Source organism: Gallus gallus, chromosome 11, assembly GCF_016699485.2.
Source record: "Gallus gallus isolate bGalGal1 chromosome 11, bGalGal1.mat.broiler.GRCg7b, whole genome shotgun sequence".
NCBI classification, from domain to species: Eukaryota; Metazoa; Chordata; class Aves; order Galliformes; family Phasianidae; genus Gallus; species Gallus gallus.
Window position 1 is genome coordinate 493,886 of NC_052542.1, and position 19,569 is coordinate 513,454.

Consider the following 19,569-nt stretch of genomic DNA (forward strand, 5'->3'; position numbering starts at 1 on the left):
CGCGTCCTAGCCAATCCGCGGCTCCGCTCTGTTCCGCAGCACCGCCGCGCCGTGCGGTTGCCAGGGTTCCGTCAGGCGCTCGACCAATGGGAGACGAGGGATGGGAGATTGCCATGGGAACCACAGAGCGGCTGACCATTCGCAGCGCGGCTTCTTGGAGGAGCCTTTCCAGCCCAGCCAATAAGGAGAGGCGGAGCTAGGTCGCGGCGGGGGTTTCGGGTTTGTGGGTGCTGAGGAGGATGTTATGGCTGCGCTCAGGTTCCCGTCAGGCCCGGCGGGAATGCACCCGCAGCCAGCAGCTCCATCAGAAGGGAGGCCGGGTGGGTGCAGTGCTGGCCCTGTGCGGTGTGCATTAGCTGATTCTTGGCAGGCAGCTGTGTCCCCGGTGGCTGCCTGTAACAGGATTTGTAAGCTAATTTGTTCTGGCATCTGTTATTGAATTAATGCTGATTTAATAATTGCAGGCTGGCTTGCTCCTCTCCAGCTTCCTGAGCCCTGAGCATTTCTTTCCTCCCCAGTTCTCTGGGGTCCATCGTTCTCCAGGAGTTCGCTCCTTGTGGTTCAGGACTCGCTTTGGCTCATTCCTTATATTCCTTCTTTAAGTGGTGTGTTCTTACCCAGATACCCCTTATTTATCTATCTCAGAAGAGGAGGAAGTTTTTCCCCCAGAGGGTGGTGACGCACTGAACAGGCTGCCCAACGAGGCTGTGGATGCCCCATCCCTGCAGGCATTCAAGGCCAGGCTGGATGTAGCTCTGGGCAGCCTGGTCCGGTGATTGGCGACCCTGCACATAGCAGGGGGTTGGAACTGGATGAGCACTGTGGTCCTTTTCAACCCAGGCCATTCTATGATTCTATAAGAGCTTTCTCTCTGTGTGACCTAGCTGTGTTAGGTCAGCAAAGCACTGACAGAGGGACGCAGCCCTGAGCTGCTGTTGTCAGACACCTGAAGATGCCAGGTGCTGTCACAAAAGCCTTCAGAGCTGCAAAACCCGGGGGCTGGGAGGCCCAGTCACACCCAGGGAATTGCTGTGGTGTCAGCCACCTCCCCGGGAGACGCAGACACTGCACACAAAAGGAATGCATCATCCTTCCATCAACACCTAAATGGATGCCACCCCGTGCAAGGGTACCGTGGTAGATCTTAATGACCTGTGATATTTGGATTAGGCATAATGAGCTTCTTCTGCTTGGTGGCTTTCTACAATGAGAACAGTGCAAGAGAAAATGATTCTGTTGCAATAAAATAGGCAGACATGGGGGTTCTCTATAGAAGCTGCTTAAAGTATCTATCACTTCAAATAGGCGGCTAGCATAAACAAAGTCTCATCTGTTCTGACTCAAGCTGTATCTCATGTGTTATGCACCTTACTCCATCACCAGAAAAAAAAAACATTTCTACCTTCCTCTGGCTGCAGTCAGTGTAGCCTTTGTTGAAGATGATCATTACGGATTGTTCCTTGAAGACAGCAATTGTTGGGAGCTGTGGGCAGAACCACCAGATGTGTCTGCTGTGCCTAGTCCAGGACATCAGGAATTGTTTCCTAGCAGGTTTGGGGACTTGCATAAATACCAACATGTGGCAACACACTAACTGGCTTCTATTTTTTGGTATCAGGGAATGATTATTAGCCAAGGCAGTGGATTGCCTAAGACAGTAGATGGTACAAGTTCATTAAAATCCCCTGGAATTCCAGAGACAGGTACACAAAGACTTTTAGCAGAACCTGATGAGAATGCAAGATTTCTTGCAGGCAAGTAGGAAAACCTTTCCACCATTTTTAAGGCTGCTTTTAACAGACTTCAGCATCAATTTCCAGTGTCTGATCTCAATGAAAAAAGAAGCAATCAGGCATGACCGAGGTGCTCTGCCAGGCGAGGGTCCTTGCGCAGTTTCTCTTCAAGAGCAAGGTACTTCTGTGGTGCTGTCTGCTTTTCCCTAGAACAAGAAGGGGAATTATCAGAGAAAAGCTGCAGCAGGACATGGAGTAAAATGTTTTACAGAACAGCTTCGCTGCTCAGTAACTAGGAACGCTGACTGGTAGACCTTCATGTTCCCCTGGACATTTTTCAAGTCATCATTCCCAGTACCTGTCGAGTCTTAGTGCTAGAATGTGGATACGGAACATTGTTTCAGAGTAATCAGCAAGGAGGTCAGCCTCCTCCTTCTCGCTGAGCTGATTCTGATTTTCCTGAAACAGCTGGTTCTTCTTCTGCAGCTCTTCTACCTCCTGTTGAGAGAGAGAGTGGCAAGAAGTCAGGGTAGTAGAAAGGAGAGTGAGGAGCGCAGATGCACAGAAGTAAAACTCAGAGTTCAGGGAGCCAAGATGAAGGAAACCACAAATAACAGCTACTTTATTTTCATGAGAGGAAGTGAGTCTGAGGTGAGGTCTCCCAGAAGAAGAAAACAAGGGAATCAAAACACATGGACCAGTGAGAGGCTGCAAGACCAGAATGTGTTGCTTCGCATGTGTTAAGAAGCACTGGAGAACCAAATCAGCTCTGCTTGAAACAAGGACTAAGTTTGACCCTGGAGCTATTCCATTCTTTGATCTCACATGTTGATGACAAAATGATACAGGTGTGTCCAGGGCTCCCTTAAAGGTAAAGGAGTTTTGTTTCCTGCCTGCTGTCACGATGAGATGTGTATTACCCTCCCGCCAGTGCGAAAAACACTCCAGTGACATGCACATCATGGAGCAAGGCTGGGAATACCTTTTCAAAACGAGCTTGGATGATGTTGGCCTTAGAAACGAGACGATTCTTAAAATCACTCAGGCAGTTGTCTCTGAGGCGAAGGGCCTGCCTTCTGGTCATTTTCTCTGGACTGCCCATTTGAATAAGAAAAGGTGCCAGGTAATCCAGATCCTGTTCATTTTGTCCTGGGAACTCATCCTTCTTTGCATTCATCTGGAGGGGGAAAGACAGAAAGAGTCACGACCCCATCTGCTTCTTTCCCAAACACCCTATGATAAGGCAAAATAAAAGCAAAGGCCTAAACTCCTTCGACCCTATGGTGGAAATGATGTTTCCTTTTCCTATAGTTTGACCAAAACTGTAGCTTTTCATTAGTTGTACAATACCAATGTGTTTTTCATTCTGTCATTTATTTTTTATCACCCTTTTTAATATCTTTCCTAATTTCCTTGACTGCAGAGATTTATCTTACATAAAATGTGCAAGAAGGGCTCCAAAAAAGGCATTTGTATTTGGACAGGGCATTTTGAGTGCTATTAATTTGTAGGCTGGCAAATAGCTGATTCTTGGACCTTTGCCTCTGTTTGTGTTTCATGCCAGATGTCTGGCATGTAAAACCTGGTATCACCTCTTATAACCTCTCCAATCAGGAAAATTCAGTCTAAAAATCATTCACAAGAAACAAACTGGAGATTTTAAAAAGGTTTCTAAAAAATTTTTAAATTCTTGAAGTTTTTATATTTGCTCATAACATTCATAAGGTAATAATTCCCTGAGAGAGACCCTGCAACAAAACTGCCTTTGCAAGTAGTAATGAAAACAAAGAAAACAACTGATTCACAGTAGAATGAAACATGCAAAGATGTGCACATATAACTCATGAAATGAGACCTGGCTATAAAGATGCAGCTTGGACTCCATTATCACTCTCCCCCCCTAATCCCTATTATTGTTAAAATAATCAACAAGGATTAGTTATTAAATTGTTATCTAAAAAAAATAAAACACTTTTTTTCTCTGAAGTAGGGTTTTCCAGAGAGCCCGAAGGTCACAATATGGCCATGTTATATTTTCAGCTTGTAGCTGCTAGGGATTTGGCCCTGTATCTCTGAATAATACTAAAACATCTTCAGAGCTAATTTGGCAGACAGAAAACGCTTATTCTGGATTTAATTTGTGTGCATGTAATTAATAGTGGGATTAGTAAAGTCCACCTACCATGGCTTCGTACTCTTGTCTTTTCTTTTCATTCCTCTCTGTGTCATATATTGAAGCTGACAATTTAATGTCTGCTTCTTCATTCTCACGGATCTCCAGAATTTTTAGTACCTTCCAAACAATCAGAAGAAAGACACCTCAGCTTTCCCACCAAGTGACAGCACTTTTACATGCTAACAGAGCAGGTGCTGCATACCACAACTGTAGCACAAGGTTAAATATATCCCAGACCTTTATGAATACATTCATTTGAAACTGCGGTGATAGCTTTGGCTTTTTGCTTTGTCTTAACAGGATACACAGCACAAGCACAAGCAACAGGAATATTTTGTCTGCGAATAATCAAGATTAAGAAATCTGATGAGGTAATTCATGAGGTCACAGTTTACGCTCTTCACGGTTCTGAAGAATGTTGCAAGCTTTTTCTTAGCTATTATTAATATTCTGCATGCTGTTGTTGTGCATTCCTCCCCAGGGGTTTTTCTTCCACAGAAAAACAATTAAAAAACCAAACAAATCCAATAGCTCTGTCTCCACTTGCTAGAATGACTGAATTTATCATGAAGTAACTACAAAAACTTCTAAGAACATGAATTTGTTACACCAGTCACAGTATGATTAGCAGTACAAGCAATGTATTCTGTGAAGTATTTCCCTACAGTTGTTCCTACAAAAAAAAATCACTTTGATATTACTGTTACGGTTTCCTGGAAATGCCTTGCAATTAGATTACATTACATACAACATCCTTTCTTTTGGGTTTCATTCCCAGGCAAGAAAACAAACAGATCTACTCCTGGATGTCCCAGTTCACACGCTGTTATTTCTTTCCGAAACCATTTCCATCCCTGAGAACAAACAGAGCAAGACTTGGAAAGTGTGTGACTCTCCACATATTATACAAGATCTGTACTGAACAATGGATGGGTTGCAAACTTGGTCATTCAGCATGCAAACCAGCTTCACAGCACCAGACTTTTATTTTTATCACAGCCTAAGCTGAATGAGGCTTTGGCAACCTGTTAAATGAGACCAGTTTCCACTCCTGACCATGCTGACAGCAGTGAGGACAGCTCCCTATTACCTCTGCTTGAGATCTCCAGACTTGTTGCTTCAGCTGCTTCTCTTCCTCTGTTAGCTTTTGCAACAATTTGTACAGGTGGACCAGCTTTGTGTGCTGCTCAGAGGACCCCGCCTGGAAGCAGATAAGCTAGTGAAAGGCAGTATTGTTGTCTGGGTGCATGGGACCAAGTACTTTGCAAACATAAACTGGCACCATTCTGCTAAGTCAATATAAGGACGGCACTTTACACCACAGAAACATCCAACCCATTGTCAATAGTTGACGAATTCACCTAGACTTTGAGTCCATCAGTAATGCCAGCCAGATTGCATGTCCTACATCTACACCTGTTTAGTATCACTGCACAATCTACAGGCAGACTTCTGCCTCTGACTGCAAACTCACATCACAGATGTTAGTGGAGTGACCCCTCCATGAATGAGAGAATTTGGCGTAATGACAGTAGTCTCCTTTTTTTGGGATATCTTTTATTTAAGGCTATCTGTCTACCTATCTATCAGCAATAAATAAACCCTCAGTATCTTGTCTGAATTTGCAGAGTAAGCTGGGGGTGATTTAAACGACAGCGTGACCCAAGCTTTGTGATCCGTGGTAGAATTTGAGTTAAAATTTGCTCCTGCTTCTCTGCCATGGTCTCTTTAAGAGGTAACAGAAAAGGAAATTTCAGCTTCTCTGCCATGAATCTGCAGGACTGAGAGGAACAGCTGCTGAATCAGCATCTTGCAAGATCTCAGTGGCCGTATACAATACCTGATGAGCAGATGGAGGAGAGGCTGAGCATGAATATGCCATACCCTGCCACGCTTCCACAGACATTGCACCCACGCTTTGTGTCCCCATGACCCAGACAAACTCCTCGATCTAGGTAGATTTTCTCCATACCTGGTATGTGATGCACATTTCTGGGGTCATTATTTCACTTTGCTTCCTATAGCTCTCCGTTGGTTTGAAGAAGTCCTTCTTTGAGGCTGTAATGTATTTATCCTTGAGGTGGTATGTCAGTTGGATCATCTCCTCTTCGATCAGAAAGACACGTTCTGCTATGTCTTCATCAGCAGGCTTTTGTAGGTTTCTGTGGAAACACTCCTTGATTTGCTAAGTGAAGGGAAAGAGATGGAAGCAAGTTAGACCACAGAGAAAAATGGCAACATTTGTAGAGAGTTAAATCAAAGCTCAAGACAAAAACTGGGCCTTTTTGCCCAATTTGGACTGTGACAGCTACTCCTAAAGCCCGGGCCCATGGCTGGTCCCTGAGAAAAAAACCCACAAAGCTACTTAAAGCAATACAGACTCCTATTTGTGGAGCTGAGCATGCTCTTCAAGCTAAAAGTAAGCTTAGGACATATCTCAGTCTGATGGAGTTGTGGGAAGCAAGGTATTCTAAGCACAACAAAGTATCCCAGATTTCCCGACAAAAAGAAGGGGGGGAAAAAGCATGTTGGGTGTTGACCCAAAGGCCACTGCATGGCTCTGCCTTGGCAGATGAAGTGTCTGAGCCATACCACCAGATGTCAGGCTTCCTCTCCTCTGTTCTCCAAATCAGACCCGACTGGACAGAGGTACCTGCTTGTAACAGCATTACGGGACACATTGTCAGCATCACAAAACATTAGTTTGGGGTAAGAACAAAATAGTTTGGAGTCTTGGGAAAGTTTCCTTCCAAAATCATCGTTAAGCTATTTTTCTTTCCTCTGACACACATTTTCCAGGTCATAATTTCCTAGTTTCATTCGAGTTCCCAATGTGTTCTGAGACTAATGCACACACTGTGGCTGAGTCAAGCAAGCAATTGAAAGACACAGAAGCTGAACAAGACTTGGATGCTTCATCTGGAGTTTTGCCTTGGTTGTGTCCAGTAAGAATGAACCTAAGGCCTCAGGCAGCATGTTTTGCAATGTATAAATATCACTGTGACAGATACTTTTCTGTTCCTGTCTTGGCCGTACCACGATAGGCCGGGAGTTAACATCAGTTCCGACGCCAGCCAAAGTTACTTTCTTTCTTTTAGTGCGAAACTCTGTGTGCTGGAAGTACTTGAAGTCATCTCGCCCCATGAAGTACTCTTTCATCTCACTGGCATTTTCAGCAAGTTTCTGGAGGCCATCGACTCGTGTCTCAGTGTAGAACTCCATCACACGTTCAGTCTGTGGGTTCATTGACTTATAGGCGTGTACTAAGGACACAAAAGAGATTGCACATGTTTTCACAACTAGTCACCACAATCCTAGTGAACACAGGAACATCCAGAGGAAGTCTCATTTTCTTGAGTGCCAAAAAATCAAATGCACCAAAGAGTGTGGGAAGAGAATGTTATATCCTCACTGCTGTTTACCAATATATCATGGCCTGAAGATGGCAGAACAGCTTTTCAGGGCCACTGCCTTCCTCACACAGCAAGGTAGTGGTGAGTAGAGTCTGGACTCTGCTCTTTCCACACCTCAAACTGGAGGAATCTCCTGGGGAAAAATACTGGTTCAGTAGTACATCTAATGCAGGACTTTGTCTTCTACAGCTGTATAACACCAAGAGACTGAATATAATCCCAAGGAGACAGTTTTTAATCTTACTGGTAAAAGTATATATCACTATATATGATACAGATGTCACCTTCTGTTATGCTGGGAAAGTGTTGCCCAGGACTGGAAGCACAACCAACCCAATTCTCTACTCTCAAACACAGACCGTATTAATAATCTATGCAATTCATCCTAGATGTTTGCAGCCCTGTTGCTTTGGGCTTTTGCAACTGCTAGAACAGATTCCCATGATGTCTTGGTTGCCCAGATGAACTAGAATACCTTTGAGACCGAAGAGGTGTCCTGGGCTGAAGTATTCTGTGGTCAGCTGTGTTTGTTTATTCACTTCTCTCATATCCAACATGTCTTCACGGTTTTTGAACCACTCTTTCACTTCTACTGCTTCGGTCCCTGGCAGGAGACATGTAGTTTCACAGCCTTACATCACCCTGTTGGAAGTGGTAAGATTCATCTGATATTCGTGCAAGCAGCCCACATAGTCACTAGAATTGGCTCTGTGCACTGGGGCACTTTATAGATGAATCCTAATAGATGAATTCTAATCTACTTTGATGACTTATACCATAAAAAGACATTCCTCTTTGTCAACAGGAACTAAAGTCACCAGCTCAGGGGGAGAAGGTGAGATAAATTCCATCCTCTTACAGTTTGAGTCTGCGTAGATGGTGAGGCGTTTCACCAGCCCATTTCCATTGAAGTATGGAGCCCATTTCTCCAGTTTTGCCTTCTTGTACAGGATCACCTTCCTCCCCTGGGAACAGCGGGTCTCAAATTCTGCAGTAGGCAAGGGAGGTGTCAGAAAGATTGGAAGGCAGTCCCATACGCATAGTGGTAACAGAAAGTCCATGCCAAGCAAAATCATTCAGCTAGCAGGAAAAGTGTGTGTGACTATGGGGACTTCCCACCCACAATGAGACAGTGCATAGAGGGTGCATTCAAGACAATAGCAAGTGCATGCCTTGATCTACTGCACTTTGCTGATGTACCTCAAACACCCTGAAGGCAGAATTTTTGAGTGAGACAAACAAATGTCCCAGATCTACTAAAAGATTAGCTGGAAGGCAAGCAAAAGGCAAAGAATGCACACCTTTGGGAGATATCTGAATTGGAGCTACCCATGACGGTGGCATGGCAAAACTTATCTCCTCCTCCTCTTCCTCTTCTTCCTCCTCCTGTTGAAACAGAAATGTTCATTTTTGGTAATTTCTCTGACAGTGCCAGGAGGCCTTCTGGCTCTGGAGAATGCACTGCAGCAATCAGAGAGCAACTCATATGAGACCACATTTGATCCTGTGCAACACAGTGGCACAGTTATGTGCTATATCAATCACACACAGCCAGAGGGCAGGAGCAAGCAGCATGCTGCAGTTTGCAGGGTAGGAGAAATTTACTGCATCCCTGCATTCTTGCTAGCACATGTTATTCCAAGCCTAATGAAATGTGGCTAACGCTTATGCTGGACAGGTTATGAATGTGACTTTTGCCATTCAAACAAATGATCAGCTTATTTTATACAGACCATGGAAGAAGATTTGATCCCTGGTGACGAACAAAAGGTGAGAAGATTAGATATGAGGAGGGCATGTATTGTTATCAGTGTTTCTCTGTAGTGCTGTGCTGGTGTAAATGCCTGCTTTATCACATTTTGTTCTTCCAACAAGGCAACATAACATTTACACATACTTTATTTCTACATTTGGTTGGCAACTCATAAGAGCTGTCTGCTGACCAGCAGGGAGAGGATGTCCAGAAAAATTTTGTTTTAATTTTATTTTTCTGAAATTCCTTTCTCCCAAAGGTCAATGCACTGGAAGGCTGAGTGCTAACCATTCAGGTCACTCACCATGTCATCCACGTTCCTATCAAACAGCTCATTTTTCTTCTCAGCACCCAGGAGCAGCTGAAGAGGCTTGTCAGTCTCTGAAAGCATGATTTCCCAGTGGACAGCGTCACTCAAATCAAAGACAAGATCCTAGGCCAAACAGTAGAAATCCACAGAAATACAGAGCAGCCTCAAGGACCTGACACTAAACTCAACACTGCTTCTGCACACCTGCAGCCTCTGGACACCCTGGATCTCAGCAAGGTTGAGCTCGTCAGATCCCTGGCTCACTGGTGGGACCCCTAAGACTGGCTCTGTGCCTGGAAGGCTACTGGTCCTTTTCCGCATGGTACCTCTGCCACGGCTGAGGGAAATGCTTCTGCCTCCTTCCTTGGGGCATGCATGGCCCCAGGGTCATCGAGGTGGGCCTAAAGTGACTGATTCAGCCCCTCTCCTTCCAGCCTTTCTATCAGCTGAGCAATAGCTACGGTGTGAGAAGAGCAAATCAAGATCTTTCCTACCCTGGGATGTATTTAACAGATTTTACCCTAAAAGTTGTTGTTGGGAGAATGGTTGTCCAGCCAGCCTTCAAAGCTGATATTCCAGCGTTGTGGAGGGTTAATAGGTATGATCCATATTTGCTAGCTCAGAGAGTGGGATGCCAGGAACTAGGTCCAGGTACCAGGCCCGACGTCTAAGTAATCAGAATTATGTGCCCAGAGCCAGTGCAGGGGAATAGTGAGTAGAAACCTGGATCGCCACTGATTTTGGACTTCCTCAGGGCTCAGGTTAGCCTGACTGTCCCTTCCAGGTGCAGGGGTGTTTAAGAGCTCATTACCTTGCAGCCGTTCCGGCAGTCCTGCATGTTCACCCAGTAGTTCTTGTGGTTCCAGACACTCTCAATCCCAAGGAACTGCTCATCCATGGTACTATAGCTGTTCCCCGTGAAGGGATCAATAAAGAAAGTTTCAGGAACCTCTCTCTTCCCAGACAGAACCAAAACCCATGCATGCACCCGTAAGCCACACAAATGGTCACACGTGGGCTCTTCTGCTTCCTGTAGTTCAGAAGACAGAGCAGTAATTATTACTACTTTATTGCCACTTTAGTCCAATCCACCAGCAATCTTATTCTTTCCCCTGCCCAATTCTAAAGACCTCCAAACCCATAATACTCTTCAGAACAGTAATGTAGTACATGCTCAGCATATATTCCTCTGCTAGCACGCACTGTGTTTCCAGAAACCGTGTGCTCATGGCCAGAATCTAAGTTGTACTGTACTGCATGGAGGGTAGTGAGCTACTTTCTTAGGTAAGCTATTACCCATGTCTCAACTCTTGCTAATGGAGTTTGAGAGTAGGGTAGACCTTTGCTAACTTACCATGTCCCTCTCTCCTCTTTCCTTTTTCTCAGTAGCTTCAGTTTCTGCTTTCTTCTTGGCCTCCTGCTGAAGCTCAAACTTGCTGTGCATGTCGGGGAGGGACTTAACTCTATACTTGTTAGATTTCTTCACATCTTCTTTTGGGACCTGTCTCCACAAAAGCAAGAAATTGCTGCTAAACCCAGCAGGAATCAATAAAAGGGGAAAAGCAGAGGCAAACTGTCGCCTTCTTTAAATGAGTAGCATGATTAGAAAGCAAATGGGCAGTGGGGCTGGGCGCCCCACAGCCGGCCACCACACTCATTCTTATCACATGGTGGACACACCAGAGATGCCAGCTTCACTGGCCTCCAGTATGCTTTGTCTTTCTCACCAATGTCATGGTTTTCTTATCAGAACCAGACACCCAGGCTCCCCCCTGCCTGCTCACTGCAGATCTCCTCACCTCCTGTGGCTTCCTGAGCAGTGGGCACTCCTCCAGACTCTCATCCAAGCTGCATATGTTGTGGGTGGCATACCCATTCACGCAGTAGGCATCATACCCAGCTCCAATCAGCATGGAGCACAGCAGCACACTGAAGTCAAAGCAGTTCCCTCGCTGGTACTTCAGGATGGTGGTTGGGGAATAGAGTGAACTGGGCTTGAAAGAAAGAGATATCTGTTCACACGGCTTGTCTTCTGAAGCTGAAACGCCCCGGGAACGAGAGAGAGGGCATTGCTCATATCCCTGGGCACTGCATCCATAGGGAGTCTGTTAAAATGAAACTCACACATAAACCACAGACTCTAAAAGTTCCTTCCAAAGTGATGTGGAGAAATTCTGACCCTAAATCTTGTGCAAATTTAACCATAGGGAGAGATGGGCCGGACAAAGTTGCCAGGCTGCTGAGAATCTAATGCTAACCACAACACCAGAATGGGGCTTATCTCCATTCCCAGCTGGTCTGCCTGCAGCATTTCAAAGCAAAAGACCCATAACCTAAATTATAGCACAAAGGGAACATAATTCCTTTTGGCCCTCACTCCCCCAGCAAAGGGAACAATACACAAAATGAATATAGAGAAATTCTACTTACACCATCTACGCCCAGATATCAGACTGAACCTTAGGTTTGATCAGTCTTTGACCACTAAATCGAGACACATTCTTGACACCAAAGTGTCCCTTCAGTCCCTGGGACTCTTGGGACACACCTGGCTGGCATGGAGCTCATGTTGACTGTTTGGAGCACACTGAAGGATATCAGCAGTCCTTGCTAACAAAGACTGTTTGGTCTCTTTGCTTTTGCTGGTTCATACCACCCCCAGGACATTGGCATCATCTATTCTTGCCACTCTAGGGGGATTGCCCAAGTAATTGTGGGGTGCTGGAGGGACAAAAGGACTTTGTAATCCCAGCCCCTCGGGTTTCCACGTTGCGTCCTTCTTTCACCTCCATCATGAGGCTGTTTCTGAAGGAACTGCAGCCCCTTTCTTACCGGCGTGAGAGGGCACTTGAGGGGCTCCATAGTGAGATAGTCAGAGACGAAGCTGGCACAGCCATCCCAGTGGTACAGCTCTGTGTAAGGCAGCAAGGTTGGCCTCACTGTTGTGCTCACAAATTTCTGTAAGGCAACAAGAGGACTTTGATTAGCCAACAGATTACCAGTGCAGTTTCCTATCCAAAGCCATCCTCAGACAACCCCTGGATGTTGCAGTTCACACTCAGGACTTCCCTGGAGCATACCAACGTACCGATGGTACACCTCATCACCATTCAGAATTGGAAATGCACGGAGTTAAGAGGCTCTGCGCCAGTAGGCACTTCTGTTTGTTTGTGCCTAAAAATCCAAGCTGATCTCAGCCCCATTACAGATGTGAGCCAGATCTCTTAGTTTTCATGTGAGACAAATAGCTACTGTACTTTCTGGCTTCTATATCCTCTGGCATTTATTTATTTTTTTTGCCTTGTATGACGTTTATGTAATAAATGTTGGAGGAAGCTGATCGAAAGAAGCAATTCCACACACTCAGGGGAGCAACAGGTCCATAACTAGACAAAAACTGTGCAGCTTGGGCCCATCTCCACACCACCCTTTACCTCCACACCACATTCGTTGACAGGGTGCAGGAAGAGCGGCTTGCGTTCAGGGCAGAGGTGAGTGTACTGCTGGTGATAATGATCAGCAATGCGCAGCAGCTTCTTTTCCCTTGGGGAATTCATCTTGTATGAGTCTGGTAACTGGGATGTGTCAATGCTGTTCCAGTCAAAATCACTTGCAAGGCAGAAGGAGGCAAAGAAACATGGGTAATAAAGCAGGGAGCAATTTAGACAGGATAATCTGCTAAAAAAACACAGGAGGGGCTCCCTGCTGGAAATAATGGGACTCATTTCCAAGAAGAGATCGTTTAAAGTGGGCATGATTGTGACATAGCCAAGCTTCTCTGGACTGATGGCAAGCTAACATAGACCCAGAGGATTGGGGGATCTTTCTACAGTGTTTTGATACAGCACTGAATGGATGGAAAATGAAGTGATTTATCTTGTCTTATTCACAGACATGGACAGCTCACCAGGCTCACCAAAACTTGCTCCCCCCACCCTGCCTTGCACAAACAGGCCTCAACGCCAGCTACAAGCATGCAGCTTCCCCATGGACCCCCTCGTGGGACAGTCCCAGTGGCTGACACACGCGTGCAACTTACGGTACATCGCTTGAAAAGCAGATTTGTTCCACAGACAGCTTTGTCTTCGTGTCGTGAAGCTCACTGCTGATCTCCAGAGCCTTCAGCTCTTCTTCCTTTTGCTCCTCTTCTTCTTTCTCCTCTAGGACCTCCATTTCAATTCCTTTACAGAAATACATGCAACCAGGTGGGACCAGCTAAATAGCAACACCAAACCCTTGTACTCTGGGTGCGATGACTCCCATTTCTGTGACTGCCAGGTGCAAGCACAGAACTTGAGTTCAGGCTGGGCAGGTGGAACACAGGGCATGGGGCAGCCAGTGGGATGGGGATTTGTTTGGTGAGTGCCATGCCACAGGCCCTGCTGTAGCCCTCCAGGGGACCCAGCCAGGGCTGCTGGGGAGGGGGTTGTTTGTAGCTGCCTCAGCAGCAGAGCAGCCTCCAAGGCCGCAGCGCTGCTCCTATCGCCTATTTACATTTCAGGGAGGCTAGGGGCCGTCCATTTCCCTCCCTGCGGTCAGGCTGACCCGCTGTGGAGCGGATGGGGCACGATGGACCTTGTGGCTGGGGGCAGAAAGTGGGGGAAAATCCCAGGGCCCAGCACAGCACCCAGCCTCTGCCATCCCGCAGGGATCCCTCCAATCGCTTCAGCCCCACAGCCCCTCCAGCCCCGCACCTCTGTCCTCTGCCAGAGCCTCGCCGCCGGGCCCGGTCACCATGGCAACGCCCACGCACCCAGCAGCCTTGGCGCGGCCTGCGACCTCCCCCGCGGCCTAGCCCAGGGCCTCCCCCGCCCTGTGGAGGCAGTAGGCACCGAGCTGCCCGCCGGGGTTCCATAGCCGCCTCGGCTGCCCGAGTTTTGCTCACTAGTCACTTCAGCACCTCCTTCACACAGCCTGGCTGCGGCAGGTGCCTCAGCAGCCCCACAGCAGATGGGCTGGGAGCTGTGGGCCTGGGTCTGGGCCTGGCTTTGGGCCCGGGTCTGGGCCTGGGCCTACTCTGCCCACTCTAGGCTGCAGGACTGTCCCTAAACTCACGGGTTCCACTGCTTTTAAGTGTTGCAGGAGGCTTGGTTTTTTAAGTGGTGGTTCTTCAGATGGGCAGCTGCTAGGCACTGCTTTATTTCCTGGTTTTCTCTGTGTTAGGACAAGCCTGCCCTGCTCCCAGGGGGTGCCCACAGCTGTGAGGGCTCCTGAGGACACACTGGGACAGTGTGGGGTGCTGTGAACAGTGCTGGGCATGCAGACAAACCACAGTCAGATGTTTTAAATCATCCTCAGCTGAGTGCTTTCTGTAACAAGCAGTTCACGCAGCATATCAAGTAGCATCACTCTGTGTGATCGCTGTCATTACTGTTTCACAAAGTGTGGTAGGACCGAGCCTTTATCCCCGTGTCTGTCATAGCATCTCTCAGCAGATCCGAGATTTCAGAAGTCACTAAAAAACAGAGGACGTGTGTGGATGGGAAACCACATGTACTGAGGGGACAGTTGTTGGCCTCTGCATGTACCACTATGGTATCTGCTGTTCCTGCTGAGGCAAAGCAGGTGCCACAACAGCAGCTGGATGCATAAAACCCCGGGAAGCAGGGGATGGTGCAGACATAGGGATATTGCAGACGTTGCTTCTGGTTGGAGTTCCATCAAGGCTGTGATTTGGGTCAGCGTTCACCAGCCCTGAGCTAATCAGAAGGGCCGTGCTGGAGGACACACTTTCGGAGAGCCTTTTCCTGCTGCTGGCTCTTGTGCAATCACAGAGGCAGCGTGTTTGCGTGGGGGAGCGATGAGCTGCTGGAAGGTGATATAAGGCAGGCAGCCAAGAGCACAAGAAGGACCTGGCTGGCTGCGGGTGGGCAAGTGTGGAGTGGTCTGGCAATGGTGAGTAGGATGAGAGAGGTGGGAGCTTTGTGTTGAGGATGTGTGCGGTCCTTGGGCTGGCGGGCAGGATGAGAGCAGCTGGGAGCTTTGCGTTGAGGCTACTGCAGCCAAGGGTGGCACACCTCGGAGGAGGATTGCGGAGCTGCCCAAGGCGGTTGTGCCACGCTGGAACAGCCCTGCACTTGCTGGCAGCATGGTTCTGGCAGCAGCAGGAGCAAGTTTTCCACTGAAGCTCGAGGACCATGCTGTGGAGCCGTGCCCCGCACTGCAGATGGGGCTCCACATCCCCAGGGCTTTTCATCCTCCTTGCCCAGATTTCTGGTGGTTGCAGCTGCTCAGGATAGGGCTGAGGGATTAAACAGTTTGCTGCTAGACCAGAGTCTGGCAGTCCAAAGGTTTTGGCTTTAACATTGCCCTGCTGTGGGGACATGTGCAGCCAGCAGCCCCAAGTGACTCATATCCACAGTTCTGATAAGGGTCCTGGGCTTATCCGGCACCATGTCATTAATTTCTCTGAAGAAACATGTTATCTGACCTAGCTGCGGAGGTTGACTTTATCTGTGTCTTCATGACATAAATTTTAGTTATGTTCAAGGTTTGATTGTTTTATTTTAATCCCATTGTCTCTCCTGTTGTGGATATGGGTTACTGGAAAGGCAAGGACGGCTTCATAAGCCCTAAATCTTCACATTAGAACTATGACTGGAAAGGTTAGAGGGAAATTCCTTTTCTCTTTTGGGAGCCTGGGCTGAGAGGATGGCTGTTTTGGCCCTTTGGGATGGGAAATTACTTCATACCATTGAACCTATAGTTTTTGGAGGAAATACAGTATAGAAATTATTGTACCCATGTTTGAGGGCTGGCTCTGACTGATTGCCAACACCTCTGCAATGAGGACCTGCTGAAAACTTACATTACCCAGAGCCTGATTGTTCTTACAGGAAGGGACTGTGACATATTTGCTGCTGTTCTCTGCCCTGCGCCTGGCTGGCTGTGAAGGCAACAAGAGTGAGTCTCCTTGTATGCTGCCCTGTGCAGTTATAGGCAGGGATATGGAAAGGAGAGGTCAGAGCCTCTTCAGCCCTTGTGAGCAGTGGGGCGAGCTTGCTCTCGTGTCTCTCAAAGGTTAGGTGTTCCTGGTTCCTGGCATTTCAGCTTGCTTGCATTGCCTTCCCTGCAGGTGAGCTGGTAAGCCCGCACAACTCGAGGGGAAGGTTTGCCCTGCGTGCCAAGAGGAGCTCAGATGCCTGCGTGCCCAACCCATGCCAGCACCACGGGGGCTGCCAGGTGATAGAGGACAGACCCATCTGCAGCTGCAAACCTGGCTTCACAGGGGCGTTCTGCCAAGGTAGGGCTTGGGGTGCTAGCAAGCTCAGTTTGCCCACAGGCACCAAAAAGAAAGGTGATGGGCAGGGTGGTGTTGCTGCCTGGCTCCCTTGGCGGACTGCAGAATTCCTGGTTTTCTCTGTGTTAGGACAGCCCTCCCCAAAGGGGGCCAGACCTGTGACATCTGCCTCTGATGTCTTGAGCTTGACGACTGTGTCCATTCAAGGTAGCAGCAGTTGTAGAATTGTGTAGGCTTAGGTAATTAGCAATAAATGTCAGATCCTCATTAACTTCAGCTCAATTCCAAAGGTTTGTCTCTTGCTTTCCCTCTGTGTCTCTGAAGACCCCTACCAGCAGCCTCCCACGAGGTTGGAATGTGGGTCTGTTGAGCTTGGTAGGACTGTGTTGTCCCATAGCTGACTTAGGGCTCCTTCAGGCATCTTCCTTATTGCTATTGCAGATGGCTTTTTCCCCCAGATGTGGTACTGAAGTTGGCCTGTGAGGAAGAGCACATGAAGATGATGGTGAGAAAGGAGGTGTTTGAGCTGTTGAAAATCCCCCGGGAACTTGTCCACTTGAAGAACCAGGCATGCAAGGTTTCAGAAAGGGAAGAGGAGGGTGAGATGTTTTTTGCAGCCACTCTCACAGGGGAAAACCACACTGCCTGTGGATCAGTAATTCAGGTGAGGATCCAGCACAGAGCCTCTTTGAATAGCTCTGAAGCCAAGAGAGAAACAGATATGCTGAGCGGGGACAGCCCTGGAGGCTTTTCCTTTTTTATCTGGCACCGTGAAGCTCTCTTTCCCCTTGGGAGGCTTCCCTGGGGGCTGTTAGAAAGCTCTTCTGCCTCCACCAAACCACTGCTGGCAGCACATCTTATCTTGTGCAGCAGAGCATGGAAGTCTCAGTGTGCTCTTTAGAATAAGAGCTTTCAGCTTTCTGGCAGGATCCTCTGAGCTCTGCAGACCTGCCTATAGTCAGTACATCACTTAATTCATTAGAGTGTGCTGTACTCTGTACTTGGGCTTAGGTATGGTTTCTTTGTCATTCCAGCAAAACAGCTCCCATGTGTCATACTCCAACATCATTGAGACAGGGAGGGAAGCACACAGGGGTGTGATCTCCCGGAGCTTTCAGCTGGAGGTGCATTTCTCCTGCGTCTACGCCTATGAGCAGGTGGTGAAGATGCCATTTGCTCTCACCCCCGTCGACAAGTGAGTGGTCCCTCTTCACCTTGCTGCTGAGATGATGGATTCAGGCTTGTGGGAAAATAGATGCCTTTGATGAGATGAGATGCAAAGGCCCTGGGGAGCCACCAAAGAGCTCTGAGAGCAATATCACATCGGGGTGCCTCTCCTTCTCTTCCCCAAGAGGGCCCCGTGGTAGTTTTTCAGAATAAGGTTTGGGCCTTGGGTAGGGGCACGTGTAATCTGCCTTTCTCCTACCTCCATGACTAGCTGGGCCAACTCCACTTGGGATCTGGGGTCAGCAAACATGAAGAGCCTGTGCCAGCACTGCTGACCTGACGTGGCTGTTCGTGAGCTCTCCTTCTCTCCTCACAGGCTGGTACAGTTCATGGTCAGAGAAGGACACTTCAACGTCAGCATGAGGCTGTACAAGACCGCATCCTACCTCGAGCCCTATGACCTGCTGACTGCGGCTGTGCCCATCACAGACACGCTCTACGTCATGCTGAAGATAGAAGGGCAGCACCAGCTCCGGTACTTCCTGCTGAGTGTGGAGGACTGCTGGGCCACGCCAAGCGCAGACCCCTACCAGGATGTGCTACATGAGCTCATTGAGCAGGGGTGAGCAGTCCTGGTCTCCTTGCTGTGGGTGTCCCAGGCTGGGATGTCCTCCTTTTTTTGCCTGCTGACTGTGTCATTTCACCCCAGGTGTCCTCATGATGAGACAGTGACATACTTGAATGCCATTGGAGAAAGCACCACAGCCAAGTTCAGCTTCCAGATGTTTCAGTTTGTAGGGTACCCTAAGGTGTTCCTACACTGCCGTGTCCGGCTGTGTCTCCCTGATGGCCCTGAGCCCTGTGCCAAGGTGAGTTCTTAGGAGTGACTTGGGGAGAAGCAGGTTAAGGTTCCTTTGGCAGCCAACTCCTTTCCCATGTTCTGGGGCTTGCCATTCTCCTAGGCTGTACCCAGCTGTGTCTCTGCTGGGGCAGAGCACCAGGGCAGCCTGTCCCCCTGACAGGCACTGACCCCACAGGCAGGCTTCTTCCCTGCCCTCTTCCCTTCCTTTTACTCTGTTAACAGCAATGTCCCACTCTCTGGAGGAGCAAGCGGGCGCTGGCAGATGACTACAATAAAATTGTCTCCTATGGACCCATCCACCTGCTGGCTGCTCCTTCCCTGAGAGTGGAGAGCCATCATCCCAGGGCTGACCAACAGGAGCTGAAGGGTACTACGTATGCCACTCCGGGGAGGATCAGGGCCAGCTCAGGAGAGCCAGACCAGTTAGCAACCTTTCTTCTCTTTGGTAGGACCCAGCCTGTGGCTCCCCGGGATCCTCATCCTCCTGTGTGTTCTTGGTGTGCTCACCATGGCTGCTGCAGCTGTCAGCAGGAGGAGACGGATGGTGTAGAAAATAGCCGGTTCCAAATAAATGTGGCAGTGGCAGAGAGGCTCTTCTCTATGTCTTTACAGAGGTTTGGAGGAAGGAAATTCAAATGTTGCTCAAAGGATGAGTCACATCAGAGCGTTTCTGTTCACTGAGCATCCTTTGAACACTCCCGTGCCCTCCTGGCCCATGGCGAAACACGTATCCAGGAAAGCTGAGCAGGGCTGCTCTGGGATGGTGAGATGGGATGCCTCATGGGCTCCAGTACCCTCCCATGGGACAGGGCTCAGCTGTTGGGCTCTGCAAGACCCAGCTGTAGCAAGGCCTGACTGCAGGCTTGGCCTAGAGCTTGTAGAGAGCAAACAGAGCTGCTAGATTTTTTTTCCTGA

At 48.2% G+C, this 19,569-nt stretch overlaps 2 protein-coding genes and 1 long non-coding RNA gene across 5 annotated transcripts; 2 read left to right on the top strand and 1 right to left on the bottom strand.

The window, feature by feature from the left end:
• Positions 1 to 11: 11 nt before the first annotated feature.
• On the top strand, positions 12 to 5,887 carry LOC121106573. The gene is made up of 3 exons (XR_005839116.1): positions 12 to 320; positions 4,210 to 4,280; positions 4,688 to 5,887. It is a non-coding gene; the product is annotated as an uncharacterized LOC121106573 (long non-coding RNA).
• On the bottom strand, positions 1,699 to 14,140 carry DRC7 (dynein regulatory complex subunit 7). The gene is made up of 18 exons (XM_004944032.5): positions 14,080 to 14,140; positions 13,425 to 13,566; positions 12,820 to 12,994; positions 12,218 to 12,343; positions 11,185 to 11,379; positions 10,740 to 10,886; positions 10,197 to 10,415; positions 9,380 to 9,508; positions 8,624 to 8,708; positions 8,182 to 8,310; positions 7,798 to 7,926; positions 6,946 to 7,172; positions 5,882 to 6,094; positions 5,000 to 5,110; positions 3,916 to 4,026; positions 2,716 to 2,910; positions 2,092 to 2,231; positions 1,699 to 1,939 (listed from the first exon to the last, which is right to left on the bottom strand). The coding sequence occupies exons 1-18, from the start codon at positions 14,120 to 14,122 to the stop codon at positions 1,849 to 1,851; spliced, it is 2,607 nt and encodes an 868-aa protein (XP_004944089.2). The 5' UTR covers positions 14,123 to 14,140; the 3' UTR covers positions 1,699 to 1,848.
• A 1,055-nt stretch (positions 14,141 to 15,195) lies between these two features.
• On the top strand, positions 15,196 to 19,244 carry UMOD (uromodulin). Of its 3 annotated transcripts, NM_213576.3 has the most exons (9): positions 15,196 to 15,280; positions 16,222 to 16,288; positions 16,461 to 16,628; positions 17,084 to 17,289; positions 17,660 to 17,820; positions 18,169 to 18,414; positions 18,502 to 18,661; positions 18,877 to 19,021; positions 19,104 to 19,244. In NM_213576.3, the coding sequence occupies exons 1-9, from the start codon at positions 15,278 to 15,280 to the stop codon at positions 19,202 to 19,204; spliced, it is 1,257 nt and encodes a 418-aa protein (NP_998741.2). In that variant the 5' UTR covers positions 15,196 to 15,277; the 3' UTR covers positions 19,205 to 19,244. The 3 variants fall into 3 exon arrangements, with proteins under 3 accessions (NP_998741.2, XP_015147769.1, XP_015147768.1); XM_015292283.4 differs by lacking the exon at positions 16,222 to 16,288 and having other exon boundaries at positions 17,067 to 17,289; XM_015292282.4 differs by lacking the exon at positions 15,196 to 15,280 and having other exon boundaries at positions 17,067 to 17,289.
• Positions 19,245 to 19,569: the final 325 nt, after the last annotated feature.